Source organism: Bos mutus, chromosome 29 (assembly GCF_027580195.1).
Source record: "Bos mutus isolate GX-2022 chromosome 29, NWIPB_WYAK_1.1, whole genome shotgun sequence".
In the NCBI taxonomy this organism is placed as follows: domain Eukaryota; kingdom Metazoa; phylum Chordata; class Mammalia; order Artiodactyla; family Bovidae; genus Bos; species Bos mutus.
In genome coordinates this window covers 18,299,146-18,327,033 of record NC_091645.1, presented here as the reverse complement: position 1 = coordinate 18,327,033, position 27,888 = coordinate 18,299,146, and the positions used below count along the sequence as shown (strand labels likewise).

At 37.4% G+C, this 27,888-nt stretch overlaps 1 protein-coding gene across 1 annotated transcript in view; it reads right to left on the bottom strand.

The window, feature by feature from the left end:
* LOC102276646 (glycerophosphodiester phosphodiesterase domain-containing protein 4) overlaps positions 1-27,888 on the bottom strand; it is a 110,227-nt gene that overhangs the window by 13,120 nt on the left and 69,219 nt on the right. The window contains exon 12 of the mRNA XM_070365018.1: positions 11,317-11,464. Coding sequence (XP_070221119.1) covers positions 11,317-11,464 — 148 coding nt within the window. The remainder of the gene's footprint in view (positions 1-11,316; positions 11,465-27,888) is intronic.

Below are 27,888 nucleotides of genomic sequence, written 5' to 3'. Positions count from 1 at the left end.
CATATGACTTAGAACACCTGTACTTGTTATAAATGTACAGTGTAATTATTGTTGTTGTTTTAGTTGCTACGTCATGTCTGATTCTTTTGTAACCCCATGTAGTGCAGCCCCCCAGGCTCCTCCATCCTTGGGATTTCCCAGGAAACAATACTGGAGTTGCCTTTTCCAGTACTGGAACTGGAGTTGCCATTTCCTTCTCCAGGAAATCTTCCCAATCCAGGGATTCAACTTGTGTCTTCTGCATTGGCAGGCAGATTCTTTACCACTGAACCACCTGGGAAGGAGTTTAATTAATGTTATATGAAATCTGTATGATCAGAGTTTAAAAAGTACAACATTTTCCAAAAAATAAAAAAGTCAATGCTTTGAAAAACTCGATGATGACAGAAGAGGTTTTTAAAAAATAAACTGAGGGGTGCGAGGATTATAAAAATCTGAAGATTCCTCATTCTCCAAATGAACTGAAGTTCTTGTACATCAAGGAAACTAAACTTAGAAGTCACAGCTGGTGCACTGGGAAGCACATACAAGTGACAAAATACAAAATTCAGTCAGCTGAATGCTCTCAAAAGAAAGACTTTGAGGCTATGTCAAAAGGTGAATGATCTAGTTTCATTTCTTTTTAACATGATGGTGTCCAGTTTTCCAAGCCTCATTTATTGAAGAAATTGTCTTTTCTCCATTGTATAGTCTTACCTCCTTTGTCATCAATTAATTGGCCACAGGTGCATGGATTTATTTCTGGGCTTTATATCCTGTCCCATCTATCTATAATTCTATCCTTGTGCCACTACCATACTGTTTTGATGACTGTAGCTTTTTAATATAGGCCAAAGTCAGGGATCCTGATCCTTCCAGCTCCATTTTTCTTTCTCAATATTGCTTGGCTATTCAAGATACTTTTTGTATCCATAAAAATTTTAAGATTTTCTGTTCTAGTTCTGTGAAAAATGTCATTGATAATTTGATAGGGATTGCACTCAATCTGTAGATTGCCTTAGGTAGTATAGCTGTTGCAGCGATATCGATTCTTTCAATCCATGAACATGGCATATCTTTCTAACCATTTGTGTCTTCAATTTTGTAACCTGCAACTTTACCAGATTCATTGATGAGCTCTAGTGGTTTTCTGGAAGCATCTTTAGGATTTTCTATGTATATATCATGTCAGTCACAAACAATGACAGTTTAGGTTCTTCAAGTCTGGATTCCCTTTATTTCTTTTTCTTCTCTGATTGCCATAGGTAGGACTTCCAAAAACTATGCTGAATAAAAGTGATGAGAATGGATATCCTTGTCTTGTTCCTAACCTTAAAGGAAATGTTTTCAGTTTCTCACTGTTGATTTATGATGTTATTTGTAGGTTTGTCAAATATTGCCCTTATTTTGTTGAAGTATGTTCTCTCTATGCCCATTTTCTGGAAAGTTTTTATCATAAATAGGTGCTGAATTTGGTCCAAAGTTTTTCTGTATCTATTGAGATTATCATATGGTTTTTATTTTTCAATTTGTTGATGTGGTATATTACCCTGATTGATTTGTAGGTATTGATAAATTCCTACATCCCTGGGATAAATCCCACTGGATAATGGTGTATGATCCTTTTAATGTGTTGTTGGATTCAGTTTGGTAGTATTATGTTGAGGACTTTTGTGTCTATGTTCATCAGTGATACTGGCCTGTAATTTTCTTCTTTTGTGGTATCTTTGGTTTTAGTATGAGGGTGATGGTGGCCTCATAGAATGAGTTAGGGAGTTTTCGTTCTTTTGCCAATTTTTTTTTGGAATAGTTTCAGAACATGTGGTAAATCTTCTCTAAATGCTTAGTAGAATTCGCCTGTTAGGAGCATTTAATCACAGTTTCAGTTTCAGTGCTTGTGATTGGTTCAGATCAGTTCAGTCGCTCAGTCATGTCCGACTCTTTGCGACCCCATGAATTGCAGTATGCCAGGCCTCCCTGTCCATCACCAACTCCCGGAGTTCACCCAAACTCATGTCCATCGAGTCGGTGATGCTATCCACCATCTCATCCTCTGTCGGCCCCTTCTCCTCCTGCCCCCAATCCCTCCCAGCATCAGAGTCTTTTCTAATGAGTCAATTCTTCACATGAGGTGGCCAAAGTATTGGGGTTTCAGCTTTAGTATCATTCCTTCCAAAGAACACCCAGGACTGATCTCCTTCAGAATGGACTGGCTGGATCTCCTTGCAGTCCAAGGGACTCTCAAGAGTCTTCTCCAACACCACAGTTCAAAAGCATCAATTCTTCAGCGTTCAGCTTTCTTCACAGTCCAACTCTCACATCCATACATGACCACAGGAAAAACCATAGCTTGACTAGACGGACCTTTGTTGGCAAAGTAATGTCTCTGCTTTTGAATATGCTATCTAGGTTGGTCATAACTTTCCTTCCAAGGAGTAAGTATCTTTTAACTTCATGGCTGCAGTCACCATCTGCAGTGATTTTGGAGCCCCAAAAAATAAAGTCTGACACCATTTCCACTATTTCCCCATCTATTTCCCATGAAGTGATGGGACCGGATGCCATGATCTTCATTTTCTCAACGTTGAGCTTTAAGCCAACTTTTTCACTCTCCTCTTTCACGTTCATCAAGAGGCTTTTTAGTTCCTCTTCACTTTCTGCCATTAGTATGGTGTCATCTGCATATCTGAGGTTATTGATATTTCTCCCGGCAATCTTGATTCCAGCTTGTGCTTCATACAACCTAGCTTTTCTCATGATGTACTCTTCATATAAGTTAAATAAGCAGGGTGACAATATACAGCCTTGATGTACTCCTTTTCCTATTTGGAATCAGTCTGTTGTTCCATGTCCAGTTATAACTGTTGCTTCCTGATTTGCATATAGGTTTCTCAAGAGGCAGGGCAGGTGGTCTGGTATTCCCATCTCTTTCAGAATTTTCCACAGTTTATTGTGATCCACACAGTCAAAGGCTTTGGCATAGTCAATAAAGCAGAAACAGATGTTTTTCTGGAACTCTCTTGCTTTTTCCATGATCCAGCAGATGTTGGCAATTTGATCTCTGGTTCCTCTGCCTTTTCTAAATCCAGCTTGAACATCTGGAAGTTCACGGTTCATGTATTACTGAAGTCTGGCTTGGAGAATTTTGAGCATTACTTTAGAGTGTGAGATGAGTGCAATTGTGCAGTAGTTTAACCATTCTTTGGCATTGCCTTTCTTTGTGATTGGTATGTTCATATTTTCTACTTCTTCCTGGTTCAGTCTTGAGAGATCATACCTTGCTAAGAATCTGTCCATTTCTTTCAGGTTGTCCAATTTATTGGCACGCAGTTGCCTATGTTAGTCTCTTATGATCCTTTGTATTTCTTTGGTGTTAGTTGTAACTTCTACGTTTTCATTTCTAATTTTATTGATTGTGCCCCCTCCCCTTTTGCTTGATGAATCTGGGTAAAGGTTTACCAATTTTTATCTTTTAAAAAGAAAAACAGCTTGTATTTTTCATTGATTGCTCCTATCATTTTCTTCATCTCTTTATCATTTATTTCTGCTCTGATCTTATGATTTGTTTCCTTCAGCTAACTCCGGGTTTTCTTTGTTCCTCTTTCTCTACTTGCTTTAGATGTAATGTTAATTTATTTGTCAGTTTTCTTGTTTCCTGAGGTAAGTTTGTATTGCTATGAACTTGCCTCTTAGAACTGCTTTTGCTATGTCACATAGGTTTTGGATCATTGTATTTTCATTTTCATTTGTCTCTAGGTATCTTTTTACCTCTTTCACTTCTTCAGTGATCTATTGGTTGTTTAGTAACATATTGTTTAGCCTCCACGTGTTTTTGGTTTTTTACATTTTTTCCCCTTGTAGTTGATTTCTAGTATCATAGTATTGTGATCAGAAAAGATAGTTGATATAACTTCAATATTCTTGAGCATCTTTTCATGTGTTTGTTAGCCATCTGTATGTCTTCTTTGGAGAAATGTCTATTTAGATCTTTGGCCCATTTTTTGATTGGGTCATTTATTTTTCTGGAGTTGAGCTGTAGGAGTTGCTTGTATATTTTTGAGATTAGTTGTTTGTCAGTTGCTTCATTTGCTATGATTTTCTCCTATTTTGAAGGCTGTCTTTTCACCTTGCTTATAGTTTCCTTTGTTGTCCAGAAGCTTTTAAGTTTAATTAGGTCCCATTTGTTTATTTTTGCTTTTATTTCCAATATTCTGGGAGGTGGGTCATAGAGGATCCTGCTGTGATGTATGTCAGAGAGTGTTTTGCCTATGTTCTCCTCTAGGAGTTTTATAGTTTCTGGTCTTACGTTGAGATCTTTAATCCATTTTGAGTTTATTTTTGTATATGGTGTTAGAAAGTGTTCTAGTTTCATTCTTTTACAAGTGGTTGACCAGATTTCCCAGCACCACTTGTTAAAGAGATTGTCTTTAATCCATTGTATATTCTTGCCTCCTTTGTCAAAGTTAAGGTGTCCATATGTGCGTGGATTTATCTCTGGGCTTTCTATTTTGTTCCATTGATCTATATTTCTGTCTTTGTGCCAGTACCATACTGTCTTGATAACTGTGGCTTTGTAGTAGAGCCTGAAGTCAGGTAGGTTGATTCCTCCAGTTCCATTTTTCTTTCTCAAGATCGCTTTGGCTATTCGAGGTTTTTTGTATTTCCATACAAATTGTGAAATTATTTGTTCTAGCTCTGTGAAGAATACTGTTGGTAGCTTGATAGGGATTGCATTGAATCTATAAATTGCTTTGGGTAGTATACTCATTTTCACTATATTGATTCTTCCAATCCATGAACATGGTATATTTCTCCATCTATTAGTGTCCTCTTTGATTTCTTTCACCAGTGTTTTATAGTTTTATATATATAGGTCTTTAGTTTCTTTAGGTAGATATATTCCTAAGTATTTTATTCTTTTCGTTGCTATGGTGAATGGAATTGTTTCCTTAATTTCTCTTTCTGTTTTCTCATTATTAGTGTATAGGAATGCAAGGGATTTCTGTGTGTTGATTTTATATCCTGCAACTTTACTATAATCATTGATTAGTTCTAGTAATTTTCTGGTGGAGTCTTTAGGGTTTTCTATGTAGAGGATCATGTCATCTGCAAACAGTGAGAGTTTTACTTCTTCTTTTCCAATTTGCATTCCTTTTATTTCTATTTCTGCTCTGATTGCTGTGGCCAAAACTTCCAAAACTATGTTGAATAGTAATGGTGAAAGTGGGCACCCTTGTCTTGTTCCTGACTTTAGAGGAAATGCTTTCAATTTTTCACCATTGAGGATAATGTTTGCTGTGGGTTTGTCATATATAGCTTTTATTATGTTGAGGTATGTTCCTTCTATTCCTGCTTTCTGGAGAGTTTTTATCATAAATGGGTGTTGAATTTTGTCAAAGGCTTTCTCTGCATCTATTGAGATAATCATATGATTTTTGTTTTTCAATTTGTTAATGTGGTGTATTACATTGATTTGCGGATATTAAAGAATCCTTGCATCCCTGGGATAAAGCCCACTTGGTCATGGTGTATGATCTTTTTAATGTATTGTTGGATTCTGATTGCTAGAATTTTGTTTAGGATTTTTGCATCTATATTCATCAGTGATATTGGTCTGTAGTTTTCTTTTTTTGTGGGATCTTTGCCAGGTTTTGGTATTAGGGTGATGGTGGCCTCATAGAATGAGTTTGGAAGTTTACCTTCCTCTGCAATTTTCTGGAAGAGTTTGAGCAGGATAGGTGTCAGCTCTTCTCTAAATTTTTGGTAGAATTCAGCTGTGAAGCCGTCTGGACCTGGGCTTTTGTTTGCTGGAAGATTTCTGATTACAGTTTCAATTTCCGTGCTTGTGATGGGTCTGTTAAGGTTTTCTATTTCTTCCTGGTCGAGTTTTGGAAAGTTGTACTTTTCTAAGAATTTGTCCATTTTTTCAACGTTGTCCATTTTATTGGCATATAATTGTTGATAGTAGTCTCTTATGATCCTTTGTATTTCTGTGTTGTCTGTTGTGATCTCTCCATTTTCGTTTCTAATTTTATTGATTTGATTTTTCTCCCTTTGTTTCTTGATGAGTCTGGCTAATAGTTTATCAATTTTATTTATCCTTTCAAAGAACCAGCTTTTGGCTTTGTTGATTTTTGCTATGGTCTCTTTTGTTTCTTTTGCATTTATTTCTGCTCTAATTTTTAAGATTTCTTTCCTTCTACTAACCCTGGGGTTCTTCATTTCTTCCTTTTCTAGTTCCTTTAGGTGTAGAGTTAGGTTATTTATTTGACTTTTTCTTGTTTCTTGAGGTGTGCCTGTATTGCTATGAACTTTCCCCTTAGGACTGCTTTTACTGTGTCCCACAGGTTTTGGGTTGTTGTGTTTTTCATTTTCATTCGTTTCTATGCAAATTTTGATTTCTTTTTTGATTTCTTCTGTGATTTGTTGGTTATTCAGCAGGGTGTTGTTCATCCTCCATATGTTGGAATTTTTAATAGTTTTTCTCCTGTAATTGAGATCTAATCTTACTGCATTGTGGTCAGAAAAGATGCTTGGAATGATTTCTATTTTTTTGAATTTACCAAGGCTAGCTTTATGGCCCAGGATGTGATCTATCCTGGAGAAGGTTCCATGTGCACTTGAGAAAAAGGTGAAATTCATTGTTTTGGGATGAAATGTCCTCCAGGACAATATTAAACGCTACAACATTCGAATCATAGGGGTTCCAGAAGAAGAAGACAAAAAGAAAGACCATGAGAAAATACTTGAGGAGATAATAGTTGAAAACTTCCCTAAACTGGGGAAGGAAATAATCACCCAAGTCCAAGAAACCCAGAGAATCCCAAACAGGATAAACCCAAGACGAAACACCCCAAGACACATATTAATCAAATTAACAAAGATCAAACACAAAGAACAAATATTAAAAGCAGCAAGGGAAAAACAACAAATAACACACAAGGGAATTCCCATAAGGATAACAGCTTATCTTTCAATAAAAACTCTCCAAGCCAGGAGGGAATGGCAAGACATACTTAAAATGATGAAAGAAAATAACCTACAGCCCAGATTATTGTACCCAGCAAGGATCTCATTCAAGTATGAAGGAGAAATCAAAAGCTTCTCAGACAAGCAAAAGCTGAGAGAATTCTGCACCACCAAACCAGCTCTCCAACAAATACTAAAGGATATTCTCTAGACAGGAAACACAAAAATGGTGTATAAATTCGAACCGCAAACAATAAAGTAAATGGCAATGGGATCATACTTATCAGTAATTACCTTAAACGTAAATGGGTTGAATGCCCCAACCAAAAGACAAAGACTGGCTGAATGGATACAAAAACAAGACCCCTACATATGTTGTCTACAGGAGACCCACCTCAAAACAGGGGACACATACAGACTGAAAGTGAAGGCCTGGAAAAAGATTTTCCATGCAAATAGGGACCAAAAGAAAGCAGGAGTAGCAATACTCATATCAGATAAAATAGACTTTAAAACAAAGGCTGTGAAAAGAGACAAAGAAGGTCACTACATAATGATCAAAGGATCAATCCAAGAAGAAGATATAACAATTATAAATATATATGCACCCAACACGGGAGCACCACAGTATGTAAGACAAATGCTAACAAGTATGAAAGGAGAAATTAACAACAACACAATAATAGTGGGAGACTTTAATACCCCACTCACACCTATGGATAGATCAACTAAACAGAAAATTAACAAGGAAACACAAACTTTAAACGATACAATAGACCAGTTAGACCTAATTGATATCTATAGGACATTTCATCCCATAACTTCAATATTCTTAAATTTACCAAGACTCACTTTGTGGCCCAGCATACAGTCAATCCTGGAGAATGTTCCATGTGCACTTAAGGACAATGTGCAATGTGTTACAGTGGGATGGAATGCTCTATAAATATTAGTTAATATCTGGTCTAATGTGTAATTTAAGGCTTGTGTTTCCTTATCAATTTTTCTGTCTGGAAGATCAGCCCACTGGTGTAAGTGAAATATTAAAGTCTCCCCCCACTATTATTGTGTTCCTGTCAATTTCTCACTTTATGATTGTTATCATTTGCCCTATGTATTAAGGTGCTTATATTTGGGTGCATATATATTTAAAATTGTTATACCTTCTTCTTGGATTGTTCTTTGAATGTTATGTAGTGTCATTCTTTGTCCCTTATAACAGTCTCTATTTTATAAAGTCTATTGTGTCTGATATGAGTGTTGCTACTCCAATTTTCTTTTGAGTTCCATTTACATGGAATATCTTTTTCATCCCTTCACTTTCAGTTTATATATATCCCTGGGTCTGAAGTGGGTTTCATATAAACATCATACATATGGGTCTTATTTTAGTATCCATTCAGCCAGTGTGTGTCTTTTGATAGGAGTATTTAATCCATTTACATTTAAGGTGATTATGGATATGTATTTTCCTATTACAATTTTCTTAATCGTTTTGGGTTTGTTTTTACAGGTCTTTTTACTTCTTTCTTTCTCCTGTGATTTAATGACTAACTTTAGTATTGTGTTTGGATTCTTTTTCTCTTTTGTGTGTGTGTATGTACTGTAGATTTTTGGCTTGTGGTAACCATGGGGTTTTGACATAGCAGTCTATATATAAACAAGATTGTTTTAAGGTCTTTTAATTTCACACACATTTCCAATATCCTCCATTTGTGCTTTCCACACAATTGATGGTTTTTATGTCCTATTTTGGTGCACAGATGATTTCCTATCTTTACTTTATGTTTGGCTTTACCAGTGAGTCTCTCCATTTGTAATTTCTTCTGTCTCTATTTTTGCTTTTTCATTTCTGCTTAGAGAAGTTCCTTTAGTACTTGTTGCAATTCTGGTCTGCTGGTGCTGAATTCTCTTAGCTTTTGCTTTTCTATAAAGCTTTTTTCTCCAATGAATCTGGATGAGAGTCCTACAGGGTAGAGTGTTGCATGCTTTCCTCTAAGAGTTTTAAAGTATCTGGTCTTACGTCTTTAATCCATTCTGAGTTTGTTTTTGTGGTAGATTGTTTATAAAAATGGCCACATTATTTGATTCAAAATGCAGGCCTATATGAAACATGACTGCACTGTCACTTTCCATTAAGAGGTAAAGTCTGTTTTTCCCCCTGACCCACCTTGGATCTGAACTTAACCATGTGATTTTCTTTGGCCAATGGTACATTTACAAACATCACACTGGGACATCCTTAAGAAAGCATGTGCACTGGTGCTTGACCTCTCTTGCTGCTGGAAATCCAGTGCCAGCAGGTGAACATGCACAAGCTGGCCTCCTTGAGGATGAGTGACCAAATGAAGAAACCACGGTCATCCCAGGTAAGAACCTAGACATGTAGATGAGGCCATCCTAGAACACCTAGTCCAGTCAAGCTGTCTCAGGCTGGAGAAACAACTCAGCCATCATATGGAATGTGACAGACAAATATTTGTTAATTTTAAGCCACTAAATATTAGGTATGCTTTTTAAACATAATAAAATGTAATAGACTATATATAACTTATTTCATGATGTCCTGTTCTAACTTTTTCAACAAACAGACCATTAAGCAGACCCATGTGTGTTGGATAAAACTGCTTCTATTGTACTAGTTTTATCTTCAATTTACAAATAAACAATCTGAGGCCCAGCACATTAGATAACATTTCCAAGAGTTAACACAATAAGTGGTAGAGCCGAGATCTGAATCTGCGTATTCTGCCCCAGAGTATGGGCTGCTTAGGAAAGCTTTTGGGGTGCTGGTCCCACATCCTTGACCAAAGTTACCTTCAGTCCTTTAAACGTCCTTCTTTCAGAAAGAAGTTATTTACTTACATCCTTTTACACTCTTTGATTTTGAAACACATGAATTTATTATAAATTTAAATATTATCAATCCAAGTATTGAAGTAAAAAGTTTTATTTAATATATCTGAAGGGACAATTTTGAGCCATTACTGATTCAGGGGATAGGATTATGAAGGGTGCACTGCTTTCTAATTTACATTTTTGTAATAACTGAATTTTATATAATGAACAAGTTTACACTGAAGTTTTAAAAATCAAAAACATTAGAAAAGTATACAGTACATACAAGAAGAGGGATAATATGCGGAAAGACAAGTGAAGAGGCTTCACTTGTGCAAAGGACCTGCCATCCTAGGTTTCCTTGAGGATCATCTGTAGAAACCTCCCCAAGCTGCCAATAAAGAAGGGGCAGGCAATTTTACACTGCCACCAGGGGGCCTCAATGAAATACCAGCCCTACAAGACTGCCCTTTGCCCTAACTACCTTGCACCTGCTCCTGACCCTGAACAAGTCAGAAAAATAAGGGGGCCAGTAAGGCAGGAAGTATGGAGAAGGCAACCAAAAATATTCAGTCTTCTCATTTAGGTTTCTCTACCTAAAGCTTTAATTTTCAAGGCAGTTTAGAGTTTGAGTTATTATTCTGAACTACACATTTTGATCCTGAATTGAGGCTTTTTGGTGACTAAACAGTTGAAAGATTATCTAAGAATAACTAGAAAAACTATGGGATCTGAGAGAAATCTCATTCAGGGTAAGGAAAAGCCTAGCTCATAGAGCAGTTTAAACAGTCAGAAAAGAGAAATTAAACTGTTTTCGGTTGTTGCCTATTGTGTCTGATGCAGTCATCCTATTTACACACTGATAAGAAAAATGGGCTCTGTAGCAGTATTGGTTAGCTGAGGTTAGCAGTAATTGGTTAGCTGAGGTTCCCTTCATAGATAATAAGTGATGGGATTCAGCTAGAAGTGTAACTCAGGTGTTTGGGTCCCCATGCCTCTGATCATAAGCAGAAGCAGGACAGAAGGGGAAATCAAGCTAGGTGATGGACACTCACACTTCTCAAAAGCATTTTGGTCAGGACCCAGAGTTCTCACTTTGGAATTCAAGTACACTTGAATTCCCACACCTCAGGCCACTGTCACTGTTGCTCTGCCTGCAGGTGGGGATGCAGTATCAACACACTGGAGTCAGACATTGTGAATCCTGCATCATGTGAAGCTTCAAACTTCAGATTCCCGTGCATTACTCCTAGTGGCTAGCTCAGAGGGTTGAATTACAGAATCCAAGAAAGGCACATTGTGGGGATTCAATAAACAGCCAATTATTTATACCAACAGTGATTTCTCCCTGAGAATAACAGAAGGATCTGGGTGAGAGAAGGAACAATGCCATATCTCCAATGTCACATATTGTTTCTGCTCTTAAGTAGCTGCCCTGGGGACTGCACAGTGGGCAATGTAGGGGTAAGGTGGGGGAGAGAGACTCCTATTGTATCAATCTAGGAAGAATAATCTGAACAACCAGCTCACCATGAAGTAGTAAGGGTGATTCATCTCATTCAGGACTTCAATGTTGTCTGTGGTCACGGAGTGAATACTGTGGCACCAGACCAATGAGAACAGCCAAGGTTCATTGACGATGTATAAGTTGATGCTGATGTTAGCTGCTTTATATTCTCTGGGAAGAAAAGGAACCCATGGGAGATTTAGATTTAGTCTTATTTCTATCATCTAAAAGGTAAACAGCCACAATATTTGTGAAAGACTGCAGCTTAAATCACCAGAATTAGTTGGGCATGGGACAACTTATGACATGACACGTAGAATGAGCTCATGTTACAGTGAGACACAGAACTGCATTTAATACCTTTCCTCCTCAATCAACGGTAGTATGCATGTCCTAAGGGGAAAAGAAAGAAAGGAAGAAAAGAGGAAGGAAGGAAGGAAGTGGGCTACAGAGTGAAGAAAAGATGGAGGAAAAAATGGGAGGAAGGAAAGCCCTACTAGAATTAGCCAATTTCCATGGTATAAATATTCCTATGTATGAGTGCGTGCTAAGTCACTTCAGTTGTGTCTGACTCTTTGCAACCCTACGGACTGGAGCCCACCAGGCTCCTCTGTCCATGGGATTCTCCAGGCAAGAATAATGAAGTTTCCATGCCCTCCTCCAAGAGATCTTCCCAACCCAGGGATTGAACCCGCGCCTCTTACGTCCCCTGCACTGGTAGGCTGGATTTTTACCACTAGTACCAGCTGGGAAGCCTTAGCCCAATTTCAACCACCACTGTTAAAACAGGTTTGCAAACCTCTTTGGCTCCAGTGAGCTGGGATGAGTGAGCTCCACATACTACTGTGAAGCAAATATATTTACTTCCTTCAGAGAATCTACCACTCTCTACTCTACCTGCTTTCCTATCCAGTCTTCTTTACTTGACTGTAAGCATATTAAAGCAGAGATTCTGTCTTATTCATTTCCATATATTCAGTACCTGCTTCATAAATAGTTAACTGAATGAATAAATAAATGAATACCTATCTGGTAAATACTTACATTTCAATTTTTTTTATTTAAATTTATTTATTTTAATTAGAGGCTAATTACTTTACAATATTGTATTGGTTTTGCCATACATCAACATGAATCCACCATGGGTGTACACATGTTCCCAATCCTGAACCCCCCCTCCCACGTCCCTCCCCATACCATCCCTCTGGGAATTTTTTAAAGAATTTTCAAAAGCACTGAGAGAAATGGAACCCAAATTTCCCTGTGCACTAAATGTCAGATATGCACACAGTATCTATAGATATGGAAAGAAAATAAGTAGAAGACCATCTAGTAATTCTAATTAAGTTGTCATCTTCAGAGAAAACTTCTCACAAAATATACCATATAAATCCCTTCAAAACTTTTTGTTTTAACCCTGAGATGGCACAGTATATTGGAAACAGCTCTGTAGAAGCCTGGTGTGAGTGCAGTTTTGTCATATACTAGCTTGGCAGGTTCTTAGGCTCAGTGTATAAATTGTAAGATAAAAAATCATACTACTACATTTGCAGGAGTGCTTGCAATTAGTTACCTAGTATGTTAGAATTATATCTAAGACAATTCTACAGATCACCTAAAAGACTTTTTAATAGAAATAAGGAAATAGTAATAAAAACCCACTTTTCAAAACTTTTTGAAACCAATACAAAAAACCATTCCATTTCTATATAGAAATTGAAACAATACAATAAACAATTACTCCAAAGAAAAGTAAATACTTAGGTACTAACTTAGCAAAACCTGTAAGCCATAAACTACAAAGAACTGATGAAAATCATCAAAGACGATTTAAAAAGTGAAGAGACATATGTGTTTATAAATCAGAAGACTCAACATTGTAAAGATGTCAATTCTCACAGTGATCTGCAAGCTTAATGCAATTCCTATGAAAATACCAGAAAGGATTTTTGGACAATTAGCCCAGCTGATTCTGAAATGCATATAGTAAGGCACAGCCCAAAAGTAACTAAAATGATACTAAAAAAGAATAAAGTGAGAAAGAATCACTCTACCCAATATTAAGGCTATTTAGCTACAGTAATCAAAATACTGTGGCCTTAGAAAAGAAATAGAGATTAATGGAACATAATTTAAAATCACAAAGAGTTGGACACAACTGAGCAACTGAACAACAATTTAAAAGTCATAAACAGACCCACACAAACATGTCAAAATGATCATTGTTAAAGGCGCAAAATTAAATCAATGAAATAAAAGGTTTTTTTTTCAACAAATGGTACTAGAGCAATTGTATAGGCAAAGGCAAAACAAACAAACAAACAAAAAACTTTGACCCACACCACATAATTCATATAAAAATTGACTAAAGATGGATCACAGAGTTAAGTACACAATGTAAAACCATAAAACTTTTGGGGAAAAAAAAACAGAAATCTTTGAGATCTAAGGGTTAGACAAAGAGCTCTTAGACTTGACATTAAAAGCATGACTCAAACCATCCATAAAAGAGAAAATTGAAAAGGTAAGCCTAATCAAAATGTTAAAACTTTTGCTTTGTGGAAGACTGTTAAGGAGATGGTACACTCCTGAAACAGATTGGGACAAAATATTTGCAAACCAAATATCCAACAAAGAACTATACTCACACAAAGACCTCTCAAAATTTAACAATAAAAAATCAAGCAGTTCAGTTAAAAATGGTATGATAAGACATTTCTCTGAAGAGGATAGACCATGGCAACTTAGCACATGAGAAGATGTTCAATATCATTACTCACCAGGGAATGAAAATTAAAACCACAATGAGATACCACTACACACATAACAGAATGACTACGTTTAAAAATAAATCACAATGCCCTAAACTAGCAAGGATGGAGAACCTCTGGATCATCATACATTGCTGGTGGGAACATAAAATGGTATAGGCCCTCTGAACATGTTTGGCAGTTTCTCATAAACTATATAAAACTTATAAAGTTCCTTATAAAACTTGTCAAACTATCATACCCAAGGAGTTGCATTCTTGGGCATTTATCCCACAGAGGTAACAACTTATATTCACAGCAGGCAATTCTGGGAAGATGGCAGAAAAAGAAACACCAGGAACTTGCCCCCATCTAAACAATAATTGCACTGGCAAAATCTACCAAATGTAACTGGTTTGGCTCTATGGAGTTTATTGAAGTCTTGCAACTTCCAGGGAAGTTTTATAAGTTATGGTTAACTTTGGTCAATTTCAGTAATTAGCACAGTCTCAATTATCCACTCTGCATTCTCAGCCCTATCACAGGCAGCTGTGCCCATGTTCCTGGAGCAGCCTGCACACAGCTTACGGAAGCCAAGATGGGCCAAAAGGTAACTATCTTCCAATTATTGGAGATCTGTGCTCTGATGAAACATTTCAATCTAGGTGTATCTAGGGTACTCTAAGATGAACTCAAAGAGATCTGCCCTATGGCATATTATAATCAAACTTTCAAAAGCCAAAGGCAAAGAAAAGACTCTTGAAATCACCTTGTTACATACAAGGATCCTCAATAACATCCTGAGCAGATTTCTCATCAGAAATTTTGGAAGACAGAAGGTAGTGGATCCACATAGTCTAAGTGTTAAAAGAAAAACCTGTCAACCAAGATGCTTATATCCAGCAAAGCCTGTCTTTTAAAAATAAGGAGTGTTATAGGAAAAAACAAATCTGACTCCATATTAGATCTGTTTATTCTAATATGCAAGTTAAATTGCATGCTCTATTGCTCTGGTGACAAGGTAAGAATGTTGCCTATGACCTGATATATATATATATAGCACAGTTCATTTTCAAGGCTATGACTTATTCAAGTGTAACACTTTTCCATTTACATGGAGATTGTGGAACACAGAATAGCACTTATCTTGTTGGAGGTCTTCAGGAACATTGTGATGTGACCTACATGGACAGGTGCAACAACAAAGGATACCAAGAAGTTCCAACAACCAACCACATCTTCTCTCCTTTTAGAACATAAAAAGACCAAATTCTAACTTGGATAAGATGGTGCTTTGGGATGCTCATTCACCATATTCTCAGTCTGCTGGCTTTCCAAATAAAATTGCTACTCCTTGACCCAGCAACTATCATGTAGCAAGCAGTATGAGCTTGGATTTAGGTAACAAATTTTGGTGAATTTATAGAGGGTCCCTGCTGCTCATGGCCAGCTATCCCCAACTTAGAAATTATTGGATAAGGCCCTAGCAATTGGTGGGACCACATATGATGAAGATCTTCCTATAAAATTCCCCCAAAGTGGCCCCAGCTATCACAGCACTTGGCAGTTGGAATAAGCACTTGGTATCTGGAAGTCAACAGGTAAGTCATTGCTGTGTATAAACCAAAAACTTTATTCCTCTCTGTTTGGGGCTTTTATTCTCAGGAATAAGTCCATTTTTTTAATTTGAGTAGGGTACCCTGTTGGAGAGAGGAAACAGTTGCTGATTTTTATCCAATTTTTGAACTGGTTTATCTGTTTCTTTGAATGAAAGCATCTATATGTGCCATTTGTTTGTTTGTCTTATATTTCTGTCTTTAAAACCACTATTGCTAAAGAAAGTCCTCTGGGGAGTGGTCTGATTACAGCTACAAACCCATGACTAAGAAAAAAAGAATATTCTATTGTAACAATGTGTGCTCACAGTACCTGTCTGGAACTCCAATGGGATTTATCTGGTTATCTTGAGACCCTGTGTACCATGTACTGCCACATTTGCTTGTTAATTGCATCATCTGTGGTCTCCTGTGTCATTGAAAGTCAAAGTCATTCAGTTTTATCCAACTCTTTGCAACACCATGAACTGTAGCCCACCAGGCTCCTGTGTCCATGAATTCTCCAGGCAAGAATGCTGGAGTGGGTTGCCTTTCACTTCTCCAGCCTGTGTCACTGGTATATGTAAAACCCCAGGACTAAACTTAAGGGTTTATTTAGAATTCTCTGTTTGTCTTTGAGTTTTTGTTTCACTTTGTTTTGGAACCATTTCTTCACTTACAGTCAAATCAGTCTGTGATATTTAAAACTTTTACTGCTGTCAAATGGAAGAAAGGAACACACACACACACACACAAAAATTGTCTGTTTGTGTCTGAGAGTGGGACATTCCCATGGAGAAGAGAAAATTCCCACTTTGTTCTTAAAACTGAAAGTCTCAGCCCAGAATTCAGCTGATAGGTTTATGCCAAAGCAAAATGGTTAAGAGAAGATCAATTGCTATTTTTTATTTTATAGTAAAACACTCAAAAAGACTATACAACTCTGCAATTAGAGCTATTCTCTAAAGACTATGGAGAAGAATGATGAAATGCCCTATGTGCAAATATTTGTGCTATTACATCAGGGAAAATTAAAGAAGAAAGGGAACTAGAGTGAGGATATGTTGTTTAAAACCTTCACCCCTGCCTGAGCCACCTGTGCCAGCCACTCTGGCTGCTATGTGAATATATCTGTCTTATTATTTCATTACTTTCCTATACAACCAGAGCCAGTTCCCAACGCTGGGCAGGAAATGTTCGAATTGGCTCCCACATCTTATAGGGATCAATTAGAAAATCCTGTATTAGGTCCCGGAGCACAGAGACCTAGTCTGGTATTACCATCTTAGACCTGTTAGGACAGCAAGTTTGGACCAGGAGCCACTCCCTGCTCAAGCCAATTTCCCCTTTGCATTATCCTGTGAGGGCCTAAATGCAAACAGCCAGCAGGCTGGTTTTAATAAATTATTTTTAATTCAGTAAAAAACAAACAAAGACTCCTTTGAATTTTTTCAATGAATTTATCAAGCCCACGGCAGGTCCTGGGGTCTCTAAAAGTGCTAGAAATGTAAAATATGAGAAAACTGCAGACATGAGATGATGCATTTGGAATGAACCCTTCTCAGTTGGTAGATGCTGCTTTTAAAGTATTCAACAACAGGAAACAATAACAGAAATAAGAAGATGCAAACAGAATGCCACTTTTCTGGCAGCAGCATTTGATTCCCAGAAGACAAGTAACCTGAATAGAGGTAAGCCACCACTGAGGGAAGAACAATACACTTACTGTAAGGAGGAAGGACAGTGCAAAAAATGATTGCCCTGGGCTAAAGCACTAAAAACAAAACAAAGAAATATAAGAACCTTTCATGTGGCAGATTCATTTTGATATTTGGCAAAACTAATACAATTTTGTAAAGTTTAAAAATAAAAAAAAATAATAAAAAAAAAAAAAATAAAAAACAAAAAAAAGAACCTTTCATGTGGCAGAAAGAGATGATGATGAATGAAGAGGCTCAGATTCTCTCTTGGACTTGAGGCACCCAATTACAATTTCCCCACAGGAGCCCAAGGTAAAAATGACAGTGGGGAATGATCTGATTGACTTTCTGATGGACAAGGGTGCAACATACTTTATGGTAAACACCAGGGTGGCACAGAAAGCATCTCGATCCATCTCAGTCACAAAAGTCTCTAAAAAAGTACAAAATCATTCCTTCTTTACAAACTCCAGAATGCCAACTAAGGGACCTCATCCTGAAACACAGCTTCTTATATATGTCAGAGTAACCAATCCTTTTGAGTTGAGATTTCCTTTGTATATGAAATGCTCAAATAACTTTTTTGCCAGAACAGCTTGAGATCAGAATCCTACCAGAACATGCTTTAAGATTATAGATGGCATTCATGAAATGCCCCCTCCAAAAAAGAGACAGAGCTCTTTACCCCACCCACAAGGAAATCATGATCTGAACTGCATGGACACCTGCAAGAACAGAGGATTCATACACCAAGAAGTTTGCACCAACCAACCAGAACCCCTCCACTTGTAGTGTAAATGAAGTCTAATTTCTAAGTTGGTGAGATGTTTCTGTGAGATACTAGACATCTTCTCAGTCTGCCAGTTTTCTGAACAAAGTTGTTAATATTTGCCCCAACAAACCATCTCAATTTACTGGCTTGTTCTTGAGCGAGAAGTATGAGCTTGGACTCAGTAAGAGGTGGAAATTTAGACATTCCCAAATGAAAGCTGAGGGAATTCATGGCCACTAGACTGACCCTGTAAGAAAAATTCAAGGGAGTCCGCCAAGGTAAAATAAAGTCATTAGATAGTAAATCAATGCTGTATGGTAACATAAGGATTTCAGTAAAAGTAAATACATGGGCAAACTTAAAATCTAGCATTACTGTAAAAATGGTCTGTAAATACGACTTAAATATGTCTTTATTTTTCACACAATTTAAGACTGAAACATTTAAAGGGAAAAAAACACAATCATTAGTCTAAAAGCTAGTATTTTTGTAACTCTGGTTATCACTCCACATGTTGTTTTCAATATCATTTGAGAAACTACTACATTTAGAAGTATTATTATTTATATTTAGGGGCACACAATGAAAAAAGATGAAGTTTTCTGACATCAACAAGCAAAAGGGGTAGGACTGGACCTGTGAAGGAGAAGAGCTATTGCATATCATTGAATTTTAGATGGTATAAATTCAATCACAGTATCATAATGTTACATAGTAACTGCAATTCCCATGGAAAACATAGGAAGATTAGGTATGGAAATTGCCAACATCTGCTGGATAATGGAAAAAGCAAGAGAGTTCCAAAAAAACATCTATTTCTGCTTTATTGACTATGCCAAAGCCTTTGACTATGTGCATCACAATAAACTGTGGAAAATTCTGAAAGAGATGGGAATACCAGACCACCTGACCTGCCTCTTGAGAAATCTGTATACAGGTCAGGAAGCAACAGTTAGAACTGGACATGGAACAACAGACTGGCTCCAAATAGGAAAAGGAGTACGTCAAGGCTGTATATTGTCACCCTGCTTATTTAACTTATATGAAGAGTACATCATGAGAAACGCTGGACTGGAAGAAACACAAGTTGGAATCAAGATTGCCTGGAGAAATATCAATAACCTCAGATACGCAGATGACACCACCCTTATGGCAGAAAGTGAAGAGGAACTAAAGAGCCTCTTGATGAAAGTGAAACAGGAGAGTGAAAAAGTTGGCTTAAAGCTCAACATTCAGAAAACAAAGATCATGGCATCTGGTCCCATCACTTCATGGGAAATAGATGGGAAAACAGTGGAAACAGTGTCAGACTTTATTTTTGGGGGGCTCCAAAATGATTGCAGATGGTGACTGCAGCCATGAAATTAAAAGACGCTTACTCCTTGGAAGGAAAGTTATGACCAACCTAGACAGCATATTCAAAAGCTGAGACATTACTTTGCCAACAAAGGTCTGTCTAGTCAAGGCTATGGTTTTTCCTGTGGTCATGTATGGATGTGACAGTTGGATTGTAAAGAAGGCTGAGCACCGAAGAATTGATGCTTTGGAACTGTGGTGTTGGAAAAGACTCTGGACAGTCCCTTGGACTGCAAGGAGATCCAGCCAGTCCATTCTGAAGGAGATCAGCCTTGGGATTTCTTTGGAAGGAATGATGCTGAAGCTGAAGCTCCAGTACTTTGGCCACCTCATGCGAAGAGTTGACTCACTGGAAAAGACTCTGATTCTGGGAGGGATTGGGGGCAGGAGGAGAAGGGGACGACAGAGGATGAGATGGCTGGATGGCATCACCGACTCGATGGACATGAGTTTGAGTGAACTCCGGGAGTTGGTGATGGACAGGGAGGCCTGGCATGTTGCGATTCATGGGGTCGCAAAGAGTCGGACATGACTGAGCGACTGAACTGAACTGAACTGAAGATATAAAAAAAGACTGAGGGCTTTCCTGGTGGCTCAGAGGGTAAAGCGTCTGCCTGCAATGCTGGAGACCCAGGTTTGATCCCTGAGTCAGGAAGATCCCCTGGGGAAGAAAATGGAAACCCACTCCAGTACTCTTGCCTGGAAAATTCCATACCAGGAGGAACCTGGTAGGCTACAGTCCATGGGGTCGCAAAGAGTCAGACATGACTGAGCAACTTCATTTTCTTATATAAAAAATGAAATGAGAAAAGGATTTAAATATTTCACTACAAAAATAACTAAACACAAAAGAAAACAGTGAGGCAGGAAATAGGGGGTAAAAGATTATAAAGTATATAAAAATAACAAACAGATGACAGAAAGAAAATAAATATTTACAGACATGACAGAAGTAACATGACAACAGCCCCTCTTATCAGTAATTACTTTAAATGGAAATGGATTAAACTCTCCAATCAAACAGAGATTGGCAGAATGCATAAAACCACATTTCATGGTGTTTACAAGAGATTCAATTTTAGATCTGCTGTACAACAAAGTGAATCAACTACTGGCATACATATATTTCCTCTCTCTTAGACCTTCCTCTTACCCCACACACCCACCCATCTAGGTCATCACTGAGCATACACATGAGCTCCCTGTTCTATGCAGCAGGTTCCCACTACCTATTTTTTCCATGGTAGTATATATATATATATATATATATATATATATGTCAATCCTAACCTTCCAGTTCATCCCACCCTCGCATTCCCATCTTTTCCCCCGCTTAGTGTCCACATGTCTGTTTTCTATGTCTGCATCTCTATTCCTGCCTTGTAAATAGGTTCATCTCTGCCTTTTTTCTGGATTCCATATATATGCATTGATATGTGATATTTGTTTTTCTCTTTCTGACTTATTTCACTCTGTATGACAGACTCTAGGACCATCCACATATCTACAAACAACCCAATTTTGTACCTTTTTATGGCTGAGTAATGTTACATTGTACAGATTTACCATTTTTTCTTTTTTTGTATTTTTTGAACATTAATAAAAGTTTCAATACAGCAAGAAAACATAATAATTATAAACATTTATGTACATAATACAGACAAGCAAAATTTATAAAGCAAACACTGACAGAATTGAAACTGTATTATAATAGTTGGAGATTTTAATACCCCACTCTTATTAACAGACAGAACAACCAGACAGAATATAAATAGGGAAACAGAGGACTCAATCAATACAAGAAACTAACTGTACCTAACAGACATATGCAAAATGCTCCACCCAACAATAGGATGCACAAACTTCTCAAGTACACATGGGACATTTTCAGGACAGACCAGATATTTGGCCACAAAATCTCAATAGGCTTTAAAAGATAGGTAACAGGACAAAGTTAGAAGTCAATAACAAAACAAAAATGAAAATTTACATATTTGTGGAACTTAATACACTTTCAAGCAACCAGTGGATCAAAAAAGTAATCACTAGGCAAACTATAAAATATTTGGATATGTGATTAAAATAAAAACAAAATCCTTGGGATGTAGCAAAAGTAGTGCATGGGGGGAAATGTATATCTAAATGTGAACATTTAAAAAAAAAAAGAAAGATCTCAAATCAACAACCTAACTTTAAAACTTAAGAAAATGGAAAAAGCAAAAGGAATAAAATAATAAAGATCAAAACAGAAATAAACAAAATGAAGAACAGAAAATCAACAGAGAAAAATCAATGAAACCCAAGGTAATTCTCTGAATATATCAACAAAACTGATAAGCTTTTAACATGATATACAAACATGAAAAAGAGAAAAGACTCAAATTACTGAAGTCAGAAATTAAAGTGGGAAAATTACCACCAATTTAACAGAAATATGAGGGTTATAAGACAGTACTATAAGGAATCATATCCCAACAAACTAGATAAACTCAATGAAATGGACAAATTCCTAGAAACATAAAACCTACCAAGACTGAATCAGAAAAGAAATCAGTAAAGAATAAGAAAACGCAAATAGACCTACAATGGGTAAAGAAATTGAATCATTAACCAAAACTCTCCAAACAAAGAAAATTCCTGGACCCAATAACTACACTGGTGAATTTCATCAAACATTCCAAGAATAACAAATACCAAACCATTAGGATGGCTACATCAAAAAAACAGAAATTAATAAGGATGTGTTAACATAGAAAACTTGGAACATTTGTGTCTTGTTTTTATAGCCACTGTGGAAAACAGTATGGTGTTTACTCAAAAAATTAAAAAAATAATGCATACAATCCAGCAATTCTACCTTCTGGTAAATACCCGAAAGAATTGAAAGCAGAGTCTTGAAGGGCTATTCATATACCCATGTCCAAGCTGCGTCATTCACAAGAGCTAAGATGTTCAAGCAACCCAAATGTCCATCAGCTAATGAATGGATGAGAAAACTGTGGTACATACATATAATAGACTATTCAGTTCAGTTCAGTTCAGTCGCTCAGTCATGTCCGACTCTTTGCGACCCCATGAATCGCAGCACGCCAGGCCTCCCTGTCCATCACCAACTCCCGGAGTTCACTCAGACTCACGTCCATCGAGTCAGAGATGCCATCCAGCCATCTCATCCTCTGTCGTCCCCTTCTCCTCCTGCCCCCAATCCCTCCCAGCATCAGAGTCTTTTCCAATGAGTCAACTCTTCGCATGAGGTGGCCAAAGTACTGGAGTTTCAGCTTTAGCATCATTCCCTCCAAAGAAATCCCAGGGCTGATCTCCTTCAGAATGGACTGGCTGGATCTCCTTGCAGTCTAAGGGACTCTCAAGAGTCTTCTCCAATACCACAGTTCAAAAGCATCAATTCTTCGGTGCTCAGCCTTCTTTACAATCCAACTGTCACATCCATACATGACCACAGGAAAAACCATAGCCTTGACTAGACAGACCTTTGTTGGCAAAGTAATGTCTCTGCTTTTGAATATGCTATCTAGGTTGGTCATAACTTTTCTTCCAAGGAGTAAGCATCTTTTAATTTCATGGCTGCAGTCACCATCTGCAGTGATTTTGGAGCCCAAAAAAATAAAGTCTGATACTGTTTCCACTGTTTCCCCATAATAGACTATTATTCAGCCTTAAAAAGGAATGAAATTCTGTAATGAATGAATTCAACATGGATGAACCTTGAGAACTTCATCCTAAGTGAAATAAGTTAGTCTTAGATAAATATGTGATTCCACTTACATGAATCAAAATCACAAACAGAAACACTGATGAGGGATTGATGAAAGTTCATTGTTTAATAAGAATTTGAGTTTACAAGATGAAAAGTGTTAGGTAGGTAGATGGTGGTGATTGTTGTATAACACAGTGAATGTACATTAAAACCACAGCATTTTATATTAAAAATCATTGCAAAAGTAAGTTTTGTATGTATTTTAACACAATGAAGACACTTTTTAAAGAATGGGGAATCTGAGTGAGTTATAGACTCTTAGTTAAAAAATCATGTTCTTGTGAAAACCTATACTCAAATGTTCATAACATTTATCTATAATAAATAGAAACAATCAGGTATCTTTCAGTTGATGAATAATTATAGAAATAGTACATTCATACAATGGAACACTATCCATCAATGAAACTGAAAAAACTGTAGATGCATGCAACAATCTGGATGAATGTCAAAGGGAATTATACTGAGTGGAAAAAAGGCCAATCACAACAGGCTGCATACTGTGTGATTCTTCTATATAACTTTCTTAAAATGACAGGATTATAGAAGTGCAGAAGAGATTAGTCATTGAGAGACGTTAGGGTTTGAGGTGAGTAGATGCAGATGGAAGGAAGGGGAGTGTGGTTATCAAAGGGCAACAAAAGTAGTAATACTTCTGGTGATTCCAGTTGAGGTTCGATGTATGAGACAGAGTGCTCAGGGCTGGTGCACTGGGATGACCCTGAGGGACGGGATGGGGAAGGAGGTGGGAGAGGGGTTCAGGATGGGGAACACATGTTCACCCATGGCTGATTCATGTCAAGGTATGGCAAAAACCACTACAATATTGTAAAGTAATTAACCTCCAATTAAAATAAATAAAACACATACACACATTTGTAAAAAAAAAAAAAGAAAAACTGGAGCTGGAAATTAAGAGCTTTGAATCCAAGGCTAAGGAGATTGAACTCTTTCCTATAGGCATCGGGGGAATCCTCAGGGTGTTTGAGTGAAACACAGACATTTACATGTTTAGAAGCAACTTCCTGTAGCACTGTGGCTAATAAGGAGGCCAGGCTAGTGGTATCTTAAGAATCCTTCTTCACCTCTCCAAAATACTAGAAATGATCATTCATGGGGTATGTTTACTGAGCTTATGCAAAACTGAAGGTATTCCTAGCAACTTTTCCCTACCTTACCTCCACATCTTTAAAATTCAGTAAGTCAGTATTATCTTAGGTCTTGAGATGTTAATGACTTTGAATAATTGTCAACAGTCGCAATTATAATGACTGATACTTTATCATTTCTCATAATGAGCAATGCTAATTAAATTGATTGTGCTAGGGAAAAAGTAATACTTCTGATGATTAAACCAGTCTATCTTGGTTATGCTGTTAAGATCAGCAAACATATATATGATAAAACTGCACTGAACTATATATACAAAACACACATAAAATGAATGTAAGTAAAACTTGGAAAATTTGAGTAAGATTGGTGGGTTTTATCAATATCAATAGCTTGGTTTCGATATCATACCATTACAAGTTTTACCAATGGAGTAACACATCATCACATCATCATTTTGTATTATTTCCTACATGTTAACATGCAATCAAGGAGATCCAACCAGTCCATTCTGAAGGAGATCAGCCCTGGGGTTTCTTTGGAAGGAATGATGCTAAAGCTGAAACTCCAGTACTTTGGCCACCTCATGTGAAGAGTTGACTCATTGGAAAAGACTCTGATGCTGGGCGGGATTGAGGACAGGAGAAGAAGGGGACGACAGAGGATGAGAAGGCTGGATGGCATCACTGACTGGATGGACGAGAGTTTGAGTGAACTCCGGGAGTTGGTGATGGACAGGGAGGCCTGGCGTGCTGCGATTCATGGGGTCGCAAAGAGTCGGACACAGCTGAGCGACTGAACTGAACATGCAATCATTTCAAAATAAAAAGTTTAAAAAACACTATAGACTATTTTTTTAAATACAATACAAATGTACTCTGGGTTTGGTTTTTCTAGCAGTCACGTATGGATGTGAAAGTTGGACCATACAGAAGGCTAGAGCACCAAAGAATTGACACTTTCGAACTGGTAGTGCTGGAGAAGACTCTTGAGGGTCCCTTGGACTGCAAGGAGATCAAACCAGTCAGTCTTAAAGGAAATCAACCCTGAATATTCATTGTAAGGATTGATGCTGAAGCTGTTACTCCAGCGCTTTGGCCACCTGATATGAAGAGCTGATTCATTATAAAAGACCCTGATGCTGGGAAAGACTGAAGGCAAGAGGAGACGGGAACAACAGAGGACAAGATGGTTGGATGGCATCACCAACTCAATGAACATGAGTTTGAGCAAGCACCAAGAAATGGCGAAGGACAGGGAAGCCTGGCATGTTGCAGTCCATGGAGTCAAAAAGAGTTGGACGTGACTGCGTGACTAAACAATAACAACTCTGGGTTTTATATCAAAAGTATTATAACCAGAAGAGCACAAAGGGCAGAAGGTAGTAAATAGAACTGTGTTGTCCTAAGGCTTTAATAAAAGATGCTTGCTCCTTGGAAGGAAAGTTATGACCAACCTAGATAGCATATTCAAAAGCAGAGACATTACTTTGCCAACAAAGGTCTGTCTAGTCAAGGCTATGGTTTTTCCTGTGGTCGTGTATGGATGTGAGAGTTGGACTATGAAGAAGGCTGAGCACCGAAGAATTGATGCTTTTGAACTGTGGTGTTGGAAAAGACTCTGGACAGTCCCTTGGACTGCAAGGAGATCCAACCAGTCCATCCTAAAGGAGATCAGCCCTGGGATTTCTTTGGAAGGAATGATGCTAAAGCTGAAACTCCAGTACTTTGGCCACCTCATGCGAAGAGTTGACTCACTAAAAAAGACTCTGATGCTGGGAGGGATTGGGGGCAGGAGTAGAAGGGGACGACAGAGGATGAGATGGCTGGATGGCATCACTGACTCGATGGACGTGAGTCTCAGTGAACTCCGGGAGTTGGTGATGGACAGAGAGGCCTGGCGTCCTGCGATTCATGGGGTCGCAAGGAGTCGGACACGACTGAGTGACTGATCTGATCTGATCTGATTTTATATTATAGAATAATATTAATTTAAAGTAGATTATAATGATAATTATAATCCCTAGAGCAACCACTAAAAAATAATTCAAAAATGTAAAAGCCTATAGGAGAGACAGAAAAGAACACTAAAGAATTAGAAATTAACTAAAAAATTAAAACATAGGAAAGAACAACCAACTCACCAAGAATAGAGAGGATATATAGGAAAAAATGGTCCTAATTATAATATAAACCCAAGTATGCCAGGTAAACTAAATATTAATGGACCAAATATTCTCATTAAAAAATAGACATTATCCTCATAAATATAAAAGCAAGAACCAATATTCTGTTTATAAAAGATGCACTTTAAACATAAATATGCAAAGCAGTTGAAAGACAAAGGACAAAAAAAAAAAAACAACACACAAACACTAACTCTAAGAAAATGTAGCAATATTAATAAAAGCAATATTTAGACAAGAATTATAACCAGAGACCATGGATATTTCATAATGAAAGGGTGAATTCACCAAGAAGATCTAATAATTCTACATTTAAATGTATTTTTTAAATGTTTAAAATATAAGAAGCCAACAACCACTATAATAACCATAACAATAAACAGAGCTAAAGTGAGAAATAACACAAATCAGCAACCAGAGTGAGAGATATCAATACCCCTCTCTCCATAATTGACAGACAAGGCATTTGGAGCCCTTAATTCTCTGGTGAGGCAGACTGCTCACAGAAGTAAGAAGGCAGGTGACAATGGTCTAATCTTGTCGATATGATAGCTACTTCTTTTCTAAATAGAATAATATTTACTGTGAGAGAGGCCTTATGCATAGAATATTTTTTAAAAAGGATTTCCTAGTTGAATGTTTATTATATATTTTGTAAGTAATTATAGAATGTGGATTTATGAGGCATGGTTCCCTGGAGAAGGTCACATAAACTACATATCTCTTTGGGAATATTAAATGCAGATGTTCTGTAATGCAAATGCTTCCCTATAAGTGAAACAGCTCTGCAAAAACTCACTTGGAGCTCTTATCTATTACTGTAGGCCATAGAGTATGAATCCAATAAAGGAAAAAGCCTGCAAAGCTGAAATCAATGACTGACCTTTCCTTGCTTTCTCTAAACCTCTTGATTATTGCACCTTTGAAATTAATAATAAAGCTTCATAGTAGGTAAGTTCTATGCTGTGTGGGAGTTTGATCTGCAACAAACAAAGCATTAGAAAAAGAAGGGGAAAATACAGTATAAAATGTTTAAAAAGACTGTCAACCGAATTAAACTGACCAATATTTACAGAATACCACACCCAAGAAATGAACAGAGCTCATCATTTTTAGGTGGACATGGGAAATTCATCAAGACAAATGATTTAGTAGGCAAGGAGACCAGTTAAAGTATTGAAGTCATAGAGACTTGTTCTTTGGTCACAATGAATTTGGAGAAGGAAATGGCAACCCACTCCAGTATTCCTGCCTGGAAAATCCCATGGACAGAGGAGCCTGGCGGGCTACAGTCCATGGGTCACAAAGAGTCAGACATGACTGCATGACTAACACACACATACACACACACA